This window comes from Podarcis pityusensis, assembly GCF_964106645.2.
Source record: "Podarcis pityusensis genome assembly, chromosome: 10".
NCBI classification, from domain to species: Eukaryota; Metazoa; Chordata; class Lepidosauria; order Squamata; family Lacertidae; genus Podarcis; species Podarcis pityusensis.
The window spans coordinates 67,614,369-67,632,207 of NC_138035.1; the positions used below are offsets into that span (position 1 = coordinate 67,614,369).

Here is a 17,839-nt window from a genome sequence, read left to right on the forward strand (position 1 = left end):
AAAATTGTTGCCCAGTGTTAGGTTGCCAAGAAGCTTTTCGCATTCGCCCAGGTTTAATGAGACTTAAAGCTAAAGTGTTTCTAATGTCCTGACGTAAGCTTGTTCTCAATGCCATCCATTTCAAACATGACTTTGATTTTAGTCCTTACAGAGTAAACCAAGTTGGGTTTTCTTTTCAATTTGTTTTCTTCTTCTTCTTCTTCTTCTTCTTCCGATGTGATATTCCCTTTTCCTTATGTTACAAGGCTCGCGCTTCATTGGATTGCAAGAAAGCAACTTTTGCATGCAAGCAACAGTATTTAGCTGGTCTTTTATGCTCTCACCATTGTGAAAGGTCTTCTTTTAACAGAAAGAAGTGAACAGCGCATAGCCTTGCTTTAATGTCCTATTATTCTAAACGCTATTTCAGTCATTAGCCATCATTAAGTACAATTATAACAGCTGTAATCAACAGCACAAGAATAGAAGAGCACAGAGACATGTTTGTCAGAAGAACAATGATTACATTAATCACACTTGACGTTGATTTTTGTCTTGAAATATTTCAACTGTTTTAGAGTCGGAAGGTGAATTGTGAAGCTTCCAGATGACAGAACTAGGTTCTTCCCACATGAATGAACTAACAGCATGATTGTATTCTAATCCTGAATGATACTTTCAAAAGGTAGTGCAATTCATTGGTGCAGCTTTGAGTACTAAATATAAATTTCATGCATTCTTATAGTACATTATACAAATACCATTTGCTAACCTGATTGACCTATACATTATTAAACTAGCCAGCCTTAACATATTTCACAACTGCATTGAAGTTATGTTACCAATACAATTAGTAAATCCAATCTTAAAAAATTACCCTTTCATTAAAGTTTATTTATTTAATCTATTAAATAAATTATTTAATAGATTATTTAATCTATCTCAGGAAAATTAGACTCATGAAAATGACCAAAAATATCTCAACTTTTTGGAATGCTTACAATTCTTCAATCTCTTTGTCTTTTGAGGAAAGGGGGGGAAAGGAGTGGAAGACTAAAGAGAATACCGTTCTGCGTTGGGGTGGGGAGGTTAGGTTGTTATGATGCCTAAGCCCTTTCTAATGCCTGGATCCAGCAAGGGTTAAAACCTAATGGAGGATCCCATTGGCTGTATTGGTCACTAGTATAAGAAAAGAAGTTGCACTGGGTGGGCCCTTTCCCTCACATGGCTGGTAGTGAAAAAGACAAAAGTGTGGTGTGTGTTTGAGCTGGACTGGAAGCAGGCTGCAGGAGAAGCCTGAGAGTGAGAGCCAGGCTTGATTTCTGCTTGAATCAAAGACTGTGGCTATGGGAGAAGCAAGACCCTCTGCAGTGTTAATGCTGCGAGCTCCTCCATCATAGGCTCAGGTTGCATTTATGTGTAAATAAACCATATATCATTAAGACACCACAGTCTCCGCTGTCCCTCATGCCAAGGAACCCGAACCCTGGGTAAATAAACGCCTGGAAACCCTGGAATCTTGAACCGCTCAGAGACTGGGATGGCATGCAACAATACATATTGAGAGGGGCCATATTCTTAAATCCCCCTAAAACTGAGAGGTATTATACATTGCTGCAATTGATGTAAGACTGAACTTCTACTGGCACCAAATTAGGAACTTTTATAAACACTGATGTGGACATATTTTAAAAAAGCACTAATGGTGTGAAAAGAGTGTGACACTCATTAACAAACAGCCCATTACTTCTGACAACTGTGACTAGATTTGTATGAACCCAAGTGATAATTCCACCTTCTCAAGCACAGTTTAAGTCAGTCATTCTGACAGCTATTCAGTTTGATGCATCGCATGAAAATACTAAAAAGCAGTGAAATTTCAGCAGGTCAATGGGACACGGATGTCACAAAATAGTATGTAATCTTTCACATTGTTATGAGTTGGTATTTGCTTTTCAAGAGGTATCTGAATGAAAAGAAGTTTGTGTGTGTGTGTGTGTGTGTGTGTGTGTGTGTGTTTTAACCATAAATTCCAAGTTTTGGGCTGGTGGGATATATTAAAGGACCATGAAGGGATATGGCACATTAGAAGGTAGCATCAGAGATGGCTACTTTGTGAACGCACACACTGGCTGCCTTTTGGCTCATTGAAATTCAGTGAGTAGCATGTTCTTGAATTTACCACTATCTATTTCCTTTGGCCTTTCTCCCTACTATCACTTTCTATGCCCCTCTACCTGGGAATAAAAAATGGGAATAAAATGGCTCACAAACAACAGTCTGTACAACAGAAAACTCTTAAAAAGTATTTTGTTTGGTTTATACGACTGAAGGAAATGGGCTTGCTTCTTAATTTCTGCAAAAGAGCATTTGAGGGTGTTCAGAATTTGCAAGGAAGTCACCAATTACAAACCCAGTTAACCATACTGGAGTCAAATAGGATACTTCCCTTATATAGTTTCCAAATTCAGAATGAGTTTCTAGAGTTAGAAACTGGACTCAAGGACAGAGATTGTTTAAATTCCTTGCCAGCCACCTCCATATTAACTGGGAGTGGGGTAGCCAATAGCACTACGTATTTTAGAAAATTTTACCAGACACAGAAATATATTCTGGTAGATGCCAGCCAAAGTAGTGAAATACGTCATCCTGAATTATGTTGCAGTTAAACTTGTCTCAAAGTATCATTACTGTCACTTCTTTGTCAAACAATAATGGGCTTCTGAGTAACTAAAGCGATTGATTAGTACAGGTACTCTGTTGCCATAGGAGCTAATGGTTGGGCATCCTTCTAGATGGGGGCATTGTCTTTCTTCTCCCTCTTCTGGCTGCATGTGATGTCATGGAAATGTCATGGAGTGAAAGTGAACAAAAGGGCCTGGAAAACTAGAAACTGGGCTGGACAGATGCAGAGGCTTGGCTTGCTCTCTAGGAGAAAATAAAGCTATGGGTTTGGTACCCCCACCTCCAAAAACACCAAATAGGAGAATGCAATCTGTTTGAGTGGTACAGCTGTGAGCCTTCCATCTAATGCTAAGCCTGAACATATGTGTAAAATAAACCTTTGATCACAGAAAACCCTACCAGTCTCCAAAAACCAAAAACCAAGGTAATTGCCGGAACCCCTGAAAGCTGCTCAGAGATCAGGGTGCATGGTGCAATATTTGCTGTTGCAACATTGTGTCATCTTTAATTATTTTTGCTTCTTGCCACCTCATCAATTTGATGTGCACTAAGTCCCTCCACTGCCAGAGTCAGCATTGGGTCTTGGCACAAGGGTTATTAAGGTTTGTTTTTGTCTTTGCCATTGATGTTCAAAAAGAAAGTGTGATGTGACCTTTAAGTCAGCACTCACAAATGATTCCATCCTACAGCGTTTTTATTTTTTGAGAAAGGGGGAAAATGGAAGCAAAATGAGAGGGTTTTTGACAAGAGGAAACCTCTGGTGCACATTATTATTATAATGACAAAATACCAGTTTGAGGACAAGTGTAACAGTGGCACTTCTTATAAAAGGATATTAAGGTCCTTTTAATATGAAATTAAGCAACACAAAAGCAACGTACCTGCCCCAGGCTGCTTCCATTGTAGACTTCCTATCAACAGGGACACAGGAGGACTCCACAACACTTGACTTGTTTAGTTTGTAGCAAAAGCCACAAATTGGATCCAGCATGCACCCATTACAGTAACTGAAAGAAATGAAAAATCACAAGAATAAGCCCAGCCTTTTCACAGCAAAACATCAATTAGCCAATGGAAGCAATCAGACTGGCTCATAGGGCAAGTTTGTACCTTGGATATCAACAACTTTTGGTAACTCTTGCTAACATTAAAACTGAGAAAGTTTTGCTGCACAGAGAACATCTGCACAATTGCTGAAAATAAAAGGTAAATAAGCTGAACATACAGAATAAAATCCCATCAAAATTAAGTAGTACAGATTTTCCCATGGTTTTAATTACATAATTAAGCATGCTGAAAGCTTCCCTTTGAAATAGAAGCAGACGGATAGGAGAAACATCAGCTGGATCATGAATATTGTTGCTAAATTCTGATGAAGCTGGACTAGCAATATAAATCATGCTAATGATCTAAGTTTAATGGTTTGTCTCCAACTTGTGTTTTGCTTGGAAAGTGTACATCAGCACACTGCTTGTTCACGTTAATAGTTCATTTTTAACTATGGTTTAAACTAGTGGTGGTGAACCTCTGGAATTTTGAGTGAACCACAACCATCTTTCCTGTGCCTGATATCATATGACATCAAGCAATTGACAGATGGGTGGCCCCATGCAGCTGTTAGAAAGTAATCTGAGGAGGGCTGGCCACTTCTGGATCTGGAGAGACAGAAAAGCCCAGTTTGATGGATAAGTCATCATTGGACAGCGGTGAAATTTTCCTCTCAATAAGTAGACAGATAAGAAAAATATCCCTACAATTACCAATTGCAGACAGGAAGGAATTAAGACACTATTGCACTGGAAATTAAGTTTTAGCAATGATAATTAAGGCAGGGTTGATCATCAGTCAAAATAGCATATATTTTGTGTGTTTGTGCGCATCTCTACGCACTCACACGTTCTTATATACATCCCTAACTTTGGATGAACAATAAAACCAAACACACATCTTACACCAAACAGCAACAAAATTTACTAGTTTTTACTAGTAGTAGTTCAAAGCTACTAATCAATTGAGTATGCTTACTACTTTCCAGAAAGGGATAGATTCCAAGTACTGTTAGCAATTGTGACTTTTCCGTCCCTATTTACAGTGGTGCCCCGCAAGACGAATGCCTCGCAAGACGGAAAACTCGCTAGACGAAAGAGTTTTCCGTTTTGGAGGTGCTTCGCAAAACGAATTTCCTATGGGCTTGCTTCGCAAGACGACAATGTCTTGCGAGTTCCTGCTGGTTTTTTTTCCTCCCCCCCCCTTTTCTAAGCCGCTAAGCCGCTTATCAGCTGATTTGATCAGCAGATAAGCCGCTAAAAGCCGCTAAAAGCCGCTAAAAGCCGCTAATAGTGCTAATCCGCTAATCCGTCAATGGGCTTGCTTCGCAAGACGAAAAAACCGCTAGACGAAGAGAATCACAGAATGGATTCTTTTCGTCTTGCGAGGCACCACTGTATATGAGGGTTTGAGTCTGTAAAAAGGTGAGGGCTGTTCTTTGCAAGTGCGTGTAATATGAAGTCATCCAGTATCAGTGATGGAAATGACGTTACCCCCACATGGAGACCAGCTCCTTTTCCTTCACCTTGTTTTTGGTTATTATCCATAAATTACATGCAAGATTAAAAGCTGAGCCAGATAAAAAAAATAAGCAGATTAATATTTAAACGGACCTCATCCCTTGAAATAAACTGTGCACAACTGACTATAAGCCACTAAAAAGGAACAGTTTAATATTATAATTTTAAAGTATATCTTTTAAAACCAAAGGCAATGGTGGCATTATACTCCACTATAAAGTGTCAGGAGCTCATTCTACACTTGAGTAGGACCCTGGCAGAGACACACACCCGACTGGCATGTTCTCTCCCTCCTGGTCGATTGTTCGGGAGTTTCAAAAGCTTTCTTCTGACCGAACATCACAGCGACCGATGCCAACAGACATCGGCACACTTAGGGATCCGTAGAGTCTTCGCAGCTTGCATAACAGACCTCAGCAACTCAGCATTTTGGCTAATCTACTTTATTTACATATAAACACACACGGAACACTGCAACATGGCTCCCTCTCTAGCATCAGACAGCAAACAGAAAAAAAACAAAGGACAATAGTCCCACTTCACGGAACACAGTAACACAAACATTCTGTCTCTGTCACTTCCCATACACCGTCATGTGATAGACAACAATCCTATGACTGCAATCATGGAGCAGGAATTCTAACATAAAGGACATATGAGGTATTGCTGGTATGTCCAGTTATTGTCCATATGTTCAGTAAATTTACCTATATAAATACTTTATTGGGAAAATAATGTTAGTAGGAGGAATCTAGTGGAATATATTGCTCAGCTTTTACAATGGGTGCCAGTTGTGGCCCAGTGCAGTTCACTGCTGGGCCAGGGAGGCTGCACAGCTGGCAGAGGACGTCACTTCTTCCTACCTGAGACTTTCTTAAGAACTCAAATGTGAAATTGTTCATCTTTTGACAAAGATGTGTAACATCTTACATATTTCTATACTAGATAATTAGAAGGTAGCCAATGTAAAATCAACACAGGAAATTATAGGCCTGTTGGTCTAATGTCTATCCATGGTAAATTGGTAGAAAGCATTATTAAGCATATTGAAGAACGAAGTACAGAGCCAATGTGAAGCACTTCCTCAATGGGGAATCCTGCCTCATCTACCTTTTAGAACAATCCCTATCTAACAGGACCAGTGGTCAGGGATGATGGGAATTGTAGTCCCAAAAAACTGGAGGGCCGGAGTTTGCCTATGCCTGTTTTAGAGGTTCATGTCAACAAACACATTAAGACACTGAATACTTGGACTTCCAAAAGGCTTTGGACAAAACCCATCACCAAAAGCTCTTAGGGGTCAATGAATATGAAGACTGGTTCTCTAATGGATTGTAAGTGTTTAAAGAACAGGAGGTTGAAAGGTAAGAATCAACAGACTATTACAGTGGAAAGAGGTAAATATTCAGGTTCCACAAGGATCTGTATTGGCAGGGATGATATTTATTTTAGAAATATCTGAAGCTTGAGGTGAGCAGGTAAGCGCCCATATTTGTGTATGAGACAAACATGATTCAGGATGGTAAAAAAAACCCAAGATAACTCCAAAGGAACCTTTCCAAATTGGGAAAGCACAACAAAAGAGTAAAATATATGCAGGTATAAAATGATAAGCTCTGAAACTAGGATATTTTACCCTATCGGTACATATGCAAGCTGACAGTAACCAGTCAGGAAAAGGAGCATGGAATCACTGTGAATAACTCAATGAAAAATGTCAACTCATTATGTTTAATCAGTGAACATGGCAAATTTCCGTGCTGGGAATTATTAGGAGAAGGACTGAATGATCATAAAAATAAAAATGGACAATGTAATAATGTTCTTATGTAAATACATGATCTAGCCTCATATTGAATATTGTGTTAGGTAATACTGGAGAACCAAACACTGCAGAAAAAGGCAGGCAAAATTATCTAGGGGGTTGGGAGCACTTTCTATATGAGAAGAGGTTAAAAGGTTTGAAGCTTTTTACGTTAGAAAAAAAGACAAGAACCCAACAGAGAGGACGATAAGAGGTTTAGTTATGTATGGTGTGGGGAGGGAAAGAATCTGTCCTCTTGTTCAATGACTGCAACTATTTCCTGAGTAAATGGTGGGGAGGGGTCTTGCCTTAGGCTCTCTTGTGAGCTTCTGCTAGGCCACTTTAAACTGGATCCTAGGCTAGACAGGCCCTTTGTCTGATTAAGGAGATGTATTATTTTGTTCTTCTAAGGAGACCACGTAAAAATTGGGTAGTTTTATTGTGGCAAGTAGGAATCACAGCACTGAATTTATAGGGACCTATGAACAGGATGTGGGTGGCGCTGTGGTCTAAACCACAGAGCCTAGGGCTTGCCAATCAGAAGGTCGGCGGTTCGAATCCCCAAAACAGGGTGAGCTCCCGTTGCTTGGTCCCTGCTCCTGCCAACCTAGCAGTTCGAAAGCACGCAGTGCAAGTAGATAAATAGGTACCGCTCTGGTGGGAAGGTAAACGGCATTTCCGTGCGCTGCTCTGGTTTCGTCAGAAGCGGCTTAGTCATGCTGGTCATATGACCCGGAAGCTGTACGCCGGCTCCCTCGGCCAGTAAAGCAAGATGAGTGCCGCAACCCCAGAGTCGTCCACAACTGGACCTAACGGTCAGGGGTCCCTTTACCTTTACCTTATGAATAGGCCTTAGTTCTGGTGATGCTAAATACACAATCTTTTATCACAAAACTGGTCCTCTCAAAGAGTGCTTCCACATTGGGCACACACACTATAGAACAACCACACTTTTGTTCACTTACACTTACGAGACACTTGCCTGTTCAGTTTCTGCTCCCCTCCTCCCTAAGCTCAGGAAATCCAACTGTTTATAACTCAGTGCCGTAAATGCACATTTCCCCAGCTCGACATTGGCTATGACACTGCTATTCTGCTCAGGTATGGCCTGTGTGCCTTGCTGCAGCCATTTCCTTCTCAATAGTCCTCCCATCCTGAACTGAAGTGGAGGCCAGCATGACCAAGAATGCAGTAGCAGGGAGAGGCCATTTATACTAAGGTTACCAGATGTACCCGTTTCCCAGGGACAGTCCCCGGATTTACAAATCAGTCCCCATACAAAAGCCATTGAAGTTGAAAAGTGTTCCCAGATTCATTGAAAAAAATCTGGTAACCTTAATTTATACACAACGGTCTTAAGGAAAATCTTCCCTTCCCCATGACTGGATACTGCTAGAACTACTCTGAAATGTTATGAACTGACCTAAAGTAGCTGCCTCTCATTATATATAAAGCAAACAGCCAACTGCTTAGTAAAATAACCAGTCACTACCTATATTATACCATTTCATTTTATTTTAGTCAGCAGACTAACTCAGCATCAACCAAAAGCACAACGTTTAATTTAACTGTTTCTACACAATATTGCAACCTGCAAAAATAATTTACTTTACACCTAGTTGCTCATGTAGACAGAGTTGCATAAAAAGAAACACAACAAAAATTTCATCATACTTCCAGGAGTCTGAATCAACCTGTCAAAGGAAAAGCTTTCAAAATACTTAAAAACCTCAATACAACTTATAATTAAGTTTCAAGAAGAGCAGAAGTGCTTCAGATCCAGAACATCTTGTATTCCTTGGTGTATGGAGTATTTATGGAAGTTTCGTTTCTCTTGACAAACGAGAGAGGGATTTCCTTGCAAAAGGCTAAGCTACAAGTAGCGGGTCCACAGCTTTAAAGCTGTCACACATTTCAATAAATGAGGATTCTCACCCAGCAACACACAGCAGGGAAGGAAGAGGAAAATATATTCCAACTATCGAGGTAATGTGCAGGAGATCGGACGTGTTGTCCAGTCAGCCACTTCCTGCAGCGACACAGACAGTGTGCTATATTGCAAAGCACCCATTTTTGCTGGTGCCAGAGACAGGCCCCATAGCTAATTTTCTGTACCCCAATGCAGCACAATTAGATCTGTCAAAATGGGAATAAAATACATATTTCTATTCGCCTAGGGCTTGCCGATCAGAAGGTCGGCGGTTTGAATCCCCGCGGATCCCCGCGAATGGGTGAGCTCCCATTGCTCAGTCCCTCCTCCTGCCAACCTAGCAGTTCGAAAGCACGTCAAAGTGCAAGTAGATAAATAGGTACCGTTACGACAGGAAGGTAAACGGTGTTTCCGTGCGCTGCTCTGGTTCGCCAGAAGCGGCTTAGTCATGCTGGCCACATGACCCGGAAGCTGTACGCTGGCTCCCTTGGCCAATAAAGCGAGATGAGCGCCGCAACCGCAGAGTCCACCACGACTGGACCTAATGGTCAGGGGTCCCTTTACCTTTACCTTTAATGTACTTCAGAGACAGGCTAGAACTGTGCACCATATAGCCTTGAAGCCTGGGGCATGAGTAGAGCCACTGCAGGTGCAGATCTAGTTGATATCAACAAACCTTCAAACAACTGCTACTCTACCTGCCCTATTTAGCAACAATACGCCTGTCCCCTGGTACAAAAAGAAAACGTTGGATTGGTCTGTTTCATTCAACCCACCTTTATAGATTAGTTAAACAAGTGATATTTACATCAAATGTTATTTTTAACATTGATACTTTTAGTACCCTTAGATGGGAGCCAAACACACTTTTGTATAATTTAGATTTTGATAATATGTCTATGACCATGGAGGGTTTTTTTAGACATGCCTTTAAAAAAAAGCAATTGTTGGTATTTGATGTAGTTCTATTAGATATTGCTAAAATTCTCTTGCTTAATCAAGATTGTTGCAGAAGTGTGTTTTGGGTATATGGTTTATCAATCTTTCATTAAGTTGGATATATCATGGAATGGAGCTATTTTTCTTTGGTAACTAATAACTGGGTATAAACACGCCTTTCTTTGAACATCTTCTACCACCCTCTCATTTTATATCATCTTTTGCTTGCTGCCCAATTGTATCCTTGCTGATTCAAGTAATTAAGGGTTTCTCAGCAATCCATCAACCAATATTTTAGATTTGTTCTGTATGCTATTAATCTCAGGTATCTTCTGGAATTCTTGATTAAGTTCTAGTAAGTAAACAAAATAAATTTAAATGCCTGGAGACTCTTCCTTAAACACTAAATATTCTGTGTGCTTATACAAGGGTATGGGTAGTAATCCCCCGACAGGCTGTTATGGAGGAAAGCAAGGTGAAAAATCGAACTGTCAGTCTGCTACATAGAAATCAGGCTTAGATTTGTCCTCTACAGAGAGGGAAATTGTCACAGCTGTAGCTCACATTCTTTCGCTGTTAGAACTAGTACTGAAATGCTGCACAGTCGATCTATTCCAGGGCTATTTCCCATGTACCTAGTTGCAAACTGCATTACAAGACTGAAAGTGGCCTTTGGAAAATGTACTTTTTAAAAATTACATTTATATCCTGCCTTTTTTTCCATCATGGAACCCAAGGTAGCATCCACGTGGTTCCCAGGTGACCATACTGAGACCTGCTCAGCTTCTGCAAGGTGGTAGCTTCATATGCCTTCCTATCATAACCTGGAACCAATATCACAAGGTCTTTTACCTTCTGAGTCCAGCAAAACCACTGCTGAGAGTGCTGCCTGCAGAAACAACTCCCCACTCCAAATGCCAAGGAAGAAAAAGGGGCCTGAGATAATTAAAAAGAGAAACCAGCACACAATGTGGAGCCCACAGAGCCCAGTCTGAAAAAGAAAGTGATCCCCTTTCATAAAAATCTCCTTATTCCTTATATTAGGGTTTGATATCAGGTTTAGCCAAGTGTCTAAATAAGATGGGTATCATGTCCATGTCAAATACTGCTCATACGTTACATATAAGGTGTGCAGCTGTGATGAGTATGAGTTACTCGTGCGTAAACTGGTGCCTCTCTAGGCTAATTTGCCTTGTTAAACCTTTCTGACTGCACAGCCCTTTCTAATCATGACTGTCTCAGTCACTGGCAGAATCCGTCAGTGGGCGTTTCTTGAATCTCTTCCAACATAAGAGTTGAAATAAAAAAATTCCTTCCTGTAGCACCTTAAAGACCAACTAAGTTAGTTCTTGGTATAAGCTTTCGTGTGCATGCACACTTCTTCAGATACACTGAAGAAGTGTATCTGAAGAAGTGTGCATGCACACGAAAGCTTATACCAAGAACTAACTTAGTTGGTCTTTAAGGTGCTACAGGAAGGAATTTTTTTATTTCGACTATGGCAGACCAACACGGCTACCCATCTGTAACTGAAACATAAGAGTTGTTTGACACCCAGTCTCCTCCTCCTCTCACTGCGTGGGAGCCTTCTGCGCAGGGAGGGCGTAGGTAGCGGAGGACCTGTCCCCTCCTCACTGAGTTCCAGTGAAGAGTCCGGGAGCCCTCTCTCCGATTTCCCCATCTGCCCACTTTTGTTCCTGGTGTTGCGCTTAAATGCTTCCCCCTCCACTGAGCTGCTTCTCCCCCTGCTGCTGGGTCCTTCTCCAGCATCATCTAGGAGCCTCCCCTTCGCCTCCTGCTCCGATGTCAGTTCCCTGACAGCAGCCTAGGAGTCATTTTGGACTCACAGCTGTCCATGGAGGCACAGGTCAAATCCGTGTCCAGGGCAGCTGTCTACCAGCTCCATCTGGTACACAGGCTGAGACCCTATCTGCCTGCGGACTGCCTCGCCAGAGTCGTGCATGCTCTGGTTATCTCCTGCTTGGATTACTACAATGCGCTTTGAAGGTGACCCGGAAACTACAGCTAATCCAGAACACGGCAGCCAGACTGGTGACTGGGAGCGGCTGCCGAGACCATATAACACCAGTCTTGAAAGACCTACATTGGCTCCCAGTACGTTTCCGAGCACAATTCAAAGTGTTGGTGCTGTCCTTTAAAGCCCTAAACGGCCTCAGTCCAGTATATCTGAAGGAGCGTCTCCACCCCCATCGTTCTACCCGGACACTGAGGTCCAGCACTGAGGGCCTTCTGGCGGTTGCTCACTGCGAGAAGCCAAGTTACAGGGAACCAGGCAGAGGGCCTTCTCGGTAGTGGCGCCCTCTCTGTGGAACGCCCTCCCACCAGATGTCAAAGAGAACAACAACTACCAGACTTTTAGAAGACATCTGAAGGCAACCCTGTTTAGGGAAGCTTTTAATGTCTGATGTATTACAGTATTTTAATATTTTTTTGGAAGCCGCCCAGAGTGGCTGGGGAAGCCCAGCCAGATGGGCGGGGTATAAATAATAAATTATTATTATTATTATTATTATTATTATTATTATTATTATTATTATTTAAAGCGTCCCTTGTGTTAATAATAGGTTGCTGTATTGCATTTTTATTATATAATACAAGGTGGAAGTAGAACAAAATGTTGCTGGGTAGGGTGCTCCTTTTCAGTGTTCCAGTTACAGTACCCTGATATAAAGCTCTTCCAGGGACAGGGAAACTGTGGCCATCAAGCTCTTATTAGACTACAAGTTCCATCATCCTTGACCACTGGCCCTGTTGGGAGTTGTAATCCAGCAGCATCTGCAGAGCCATGGGTTTCCCATCCCTGCTCTGCTCCGTTCCCGATTCCAACTTCCACATCCGACTTCCATAAGGCAAGTAGAAATGTTAACACAGAAATCGCCATAGCACTACATTGAATTCCTTCCCTAGTTTGAATGTATCATTGTTCACTTTCGCTGCTCCTAGATTTCTGATTTGCTTTGTTCTTAAGTGTTAGTTGTATTTTATTGCTTTCAGAGTTTGCTTTTATCTGTCATGTTTTATATGGCAATTTATTTCATTTATGAATAGCTTCTCATGAGGCATCCCAGAGCAATTTGTAATGTAAGGACATAAAAAAACAGAACAGTTGGATATATTAAAAAGTTGTAGAAAACTGAATATAAAAATAATTTTATAAAACAATTATAAATATAAAAGCAGTTTAAAACAACAGCACATAAAGTCAATGTCATTCAAAGACAGATATCAACAGGGATAAATATTTTAGGGGGGAAAGATTTATTATTATTATTATATGGTTTTGAGAGTGAATTATACTGTTCTGGGTATTTTAATGGAACAACATACATATAGTATTGAAACTGGAATCTTATTACTTGTATGTGGTGGGTTTAAATATAAAATGCATCAGAATTTAAAGATATATGGGAGGAAATCATTTCCCATTGAACTGCAAGATTCCCGATGTTGCAATTCATTCTTTCGTAAGGGAAGCACTATAATTTTTCATACAAACCTTTCCCTTGGTAGGGCTGCCAGTGCTTTAAATTTTTCAATATTTTCCTTATGTTTGTTCTATTATGTCAAGATTACATAAAATAATATACATACCAGATGTGTGATTTGACACTAACTTTTGAGGAAAGTGTTACTATTACTGCTTAGTGTTCTCGGATCTAAAATACAGTGGTATCTTGGGTTAAGTACTTAATTCGTTCCGGAGGTCTGTTCTTAACCTGAAACTGTTCTTAACCTGAAGCACCACTTTAGCTAATGGGGCCTCCCGCTGCTGCCACGCTGCCGGAGCACAACTTCTGTTCTTATCCTGAAGCAAAGTTCTTAACCTGAAGCACTATTTCTGGGTTAGTGGAGTCTGTAACTTGAAGCGTATGTAATCTGAAGCGTATGTAACCCGAGGTACCACTGTATCTCAAGGTCAGTGTTTTCCCCCTTATACTATTTATTTTAAACCTTTTGTTTTCCGATGCACATTGGTGATATCAAGCATACCTCATCTAATACTCTAACACTCTCTGTGTCAGTTACAGATAGGTAGCCGTGTTGGTCTGCCATAGTCAAAATAAAAAAAATCCTTCCAGTAGCACCTTTAAGACCAACTAAGTTAGTTCTTGGTATGAGCTTTCGTGTGCAAGCACACTTCTTCAGATACACTGAAACAGAAGTTGCCAGATCCTTCTATATAGTGAGAAGGTGGGGAGGGGTATTACTCAGAAGGGTGGTGGGAATGGGAGATTGGCAGATAGCTGAGATGAGCCTGCTGACGACTCTTAACGACTGTAATAGGTCTTACAGGAAAAGGCAAGGGGTGAGAAGGTGAGAAATGGCTTAGTCATTAGACTCTCTGTGTCAGGCTGCCTTTGAAAAGTGCTCAGAAACTTCAACTGGCTGCAGCCAGATTGTTGAGTGGGGCTGGCTATATGGAGCCGAACAACTCCTGACTAACAGTCCTCTTCCAGCCACAATTCAAAGTGCTGGTTATATGGCTCAGGTCCAAACTATCCGAAAGTCTGTTTTCTCTCATACAATCCCTGCTTGGGTTTTGAGATCTTTGTGAGAGGCTCACCACCACAGGCACGCTTGGTAGGGACGCCTACCAATTATTATTATTTAATTCCCCCCCCCCCCTGTTTTTACCTGTTCTTATTTTATTTGTAAGCCACCTTAAGTCTGTGTCAGAAAAGGAGGGGTATAAACCAACCAACCAAACAACCAACCAACCACCATCATCCATTAGCTTCCTGCCTAACCTGTGACAGCTAACCTAGCAAAAATTAAGAGTGTGGCGTTGCAAAATGTCAACATTCTATTACATACTAAAAAAAAAATACTCCTTTCTTCATGTTGAGACTGACCTAAAAATAAAATTAATTTCATATTTCATATTTTATTACTAACATGACAGATGTCTGGACTCTTTGTGTTGAGAGATGCTACCCTCCAGGGTTTTAAATTAAATTAGGAGATTTAATAGAGAGAGGAACATGCTAAAGAAAGGTTAAATGATAGTACCCGGGAACAGCTTTTATTGCTTAGCCAATTTCAGGATTTATTATAAGGTCATTCTTCAGCTCTACAGCATGAGCTTTCCAATAGAATTTTAATTACATTTTGATTAGAGCAGTGGAGAATGGTTGGAACAGGCACATGTGCTTCATTCTGGGATTCGGTTCTTCGGAGCTTTTCATGGAAACCACCAGAACCTCTATTTTTCAGCTACATGGGGCTTGTATTTTATATTGTAACAAAACATAGAAGTGTTTTAAAGGGCACTAACTGGAGTAAAGTGTGGCTTTTAAAATCCCAGGGCACTTAAATGCTGGTACAGATTAGACCATGGATGAGCAGACCAATGGAATACAGACCAGTTTTTAATGGAGCATCTGCTGGTTGCTACATTAAAGAATATAAGAAAATCCCTGCTCAATCAAGTCAAGTGTTCATTTGGTCCAACGTCCTATTTGCAGAATTGCCAATCAGATGCGTACAGGAAATCCAATAGGGCAATGGTACACGCCATACCTGTAAATTCCAGCAACGTATTCAGAGGCATACTGCCTCCATCTGTGGACACAGGACACAACTATTGTGGCTAGTAGCCCTATCGACCTAATCAAAACCATCCAAGCTGGTGGCCATCACTAAATTTTGCAGCAGCAAACAATGTGCTGTTTCGACACACTGTGCATCTATTATACCAAAACTTTCATTTCAGTCAGCAGTGAAGATTGGTATGACTAATTTGCAAAGTTAATTCTGTGAAGATGACTCATTCATTGGTGATCTCCATAAATTGTGTGTGCTGGGGCAACAGATTGTCATCTTTGCCTCACATGAACTCTACACACAACTGGCTCTAGAAGACTTTTGTCTGGAGGAAAACGCATGTAGGAATGCAGCCCCATTTAATGTCTGGATCAAAGTTACACAAAACAGAACATTTAGGTTTCTATTTTGCTGAAAACACACACACACACAAATATCTATACAGAAGTTCGCATTTTTAAACTGATCCACAAAGGCTTCAAAACTGAGTAGTAAATGGTAAATTAACACAACTAGAATCCCCTGCCATGTCTCATAGTTGAGCATGTGCTGCCTGCTTTTAAAAAATTATTTTTAAGTCCATTTGTTTTCCCCACCCTGCTTCTTAGGGCTAATCTACTATGTCTTAGGGCACCCTTGTGCCTTAAAAAGCAGGCACAATAAAGTACATTTCTGCTCCTCTAACAGTCCTTGCTCAAAATTGAAAGTGTAGTAATGGAAAAAGTGTACCAATTATGTAAATATGGAACAATATTTATTATTACACAAGGCTTCATTCTATTTGGAATATTACCATAATACTATTAGAGTGTAAAAGAGTTTCATGTAGCAAGACAAGCATTTAAGATCTCCACTGTTTCTATTAAGACAGTGGATGCATAAAAAATTGCCGTATTTTTCCATCTATAAGACGCCCCCATGTATAAGACACCCTCTATTTTGGGGCACACCGATTTAAGAAAATGGGGGAGATGTATCCGTGTAGAAGATGCCCCAAATTTTTGACATTTTTTAGGGGGGAAAACCTAGTCTTATACACAGAAAAATACGGTAAATGGGTATCTAACAAGAAAGAAAACTGAGTTTGTAAAAGTTATTTTGAACAAAAGGGTTGCCTAGACTTTTATCAAATTATGATTAATTTCCAAACCATTAAGTATTACAGTGTGGAATAAGGATCTGGAATGAGAGATTCACAAATATTTCCATAGTAATTGAGGTAATCTACTGACCTTAAATTAACTGAGAACTATTACAAATATGCAAGATAGTATGTGACACCTTAGAAGTTTAAAAGTTTGGGATTTTTTTGTTATTTAGTATAATTGATTTTTAAAAAATATTTTAAACCCACTGCCCGAACTCCCGAAAGTAATTGCAGAGTTTGTAGTCTAATACGAGGTAGATATTCTGGTTCTCTTTTATTGCATCAATAAAGTAACTGGGTGTTCTTTTATTTAATAAAGGCTGAAATAAAAGGACTGCCAGTGGAGCATGCAATTAAACAGTTACAATGAGAGTAAGAAGTGCTCCACCCAATTCTGTCAACAATACCACATTATTCTTTTCCGAAGAAAAGAGCTCCAAATGCTTTTACATTTCATCACAGGGAAAGTGCTCTACCCCTTTATCATTCTGGATGACTGCCCAACCCCTTCTGCCCTTTTCTAGCTCTATAGTATCTTTTTTGAGACAGGTGATCAGGAATGTACACAAATTTTCCGCCCCTAGGCAGTGGGCACCCAAAGCAATTTACGGCAATTCAGCACAATCAGATATAATCCACAATCTGAACGTCTAATGAAATTGCTTAAAATGTATTCATGCCAATCCACAGCAGCGAAAGAAACACAAAAGTCAAGTATTTTCAACGTACCTATTAGAATCTAATAGCATAATCCAACCTTAATTTCATCCAGCGTACCTGAATATGATCTGAGTACCATTACCTGTTTCACTCCTGCTCTCAACTTCATTTGTTAGACTGAAAGTGCACCCCACCCATTGCTAGATGATGTAATGCAGGAGTAGCCAATGTAAAGTCTTCCAGATGTTTGGGGTACAGCTCCCATAAGCCCAGCCAGCACGGTCAGGCATGATGGGAATTGTAGTCCAAAACATTTGAAGAACACCATGTTTTCTACTTGATGTAATTTCCACAATGCCACCAATAAACTACAATCTCAGGTTCCATTTCTCCACTAATTTGTACTATAACCGGAACCTGTTTTTCATTTTATGTGAACTAGGTTTTAAATTGAGGAGTTACCATATTAAGCTGCATCTCTAACACATTTCTCTGCAGTACGCTATTTGCCCTTCAAACACCCTACAACGAAAAGAGATGTGTGCATTAAAATTGCTTTCCCT

At 40.4% G+C, this 17,839-nt stretch overlaps 1 protein-coding gene across 2 annotated transcripts in view; it reads right to left on the minus strand.

The window, feature by feature from the left end:
- Positions 1-17,839, minus strand: part of SLC2A13 (solute carrier family 2 member 13) — a 111,111-nt gene that overhangs the window by 31,042 nt on the left and 62,230 nt on the right. For both annotated transcript variants that reach the window (XR_013991152.1, XM_081023661.1), the window contains exon 7: positions 3,546-3,671. Coding sequence is in view for 1 of the 2 variants with exons in the window: in XM_081023661.1 (XP_080879787.1) it covers positions 3,546-3,671 (126 nt within the window). In the remaining variant the exon portion in view is untranslated. The remainder of the gene's footprint in view (positions 1-3,545; positions 3,672-17,839) is intronic.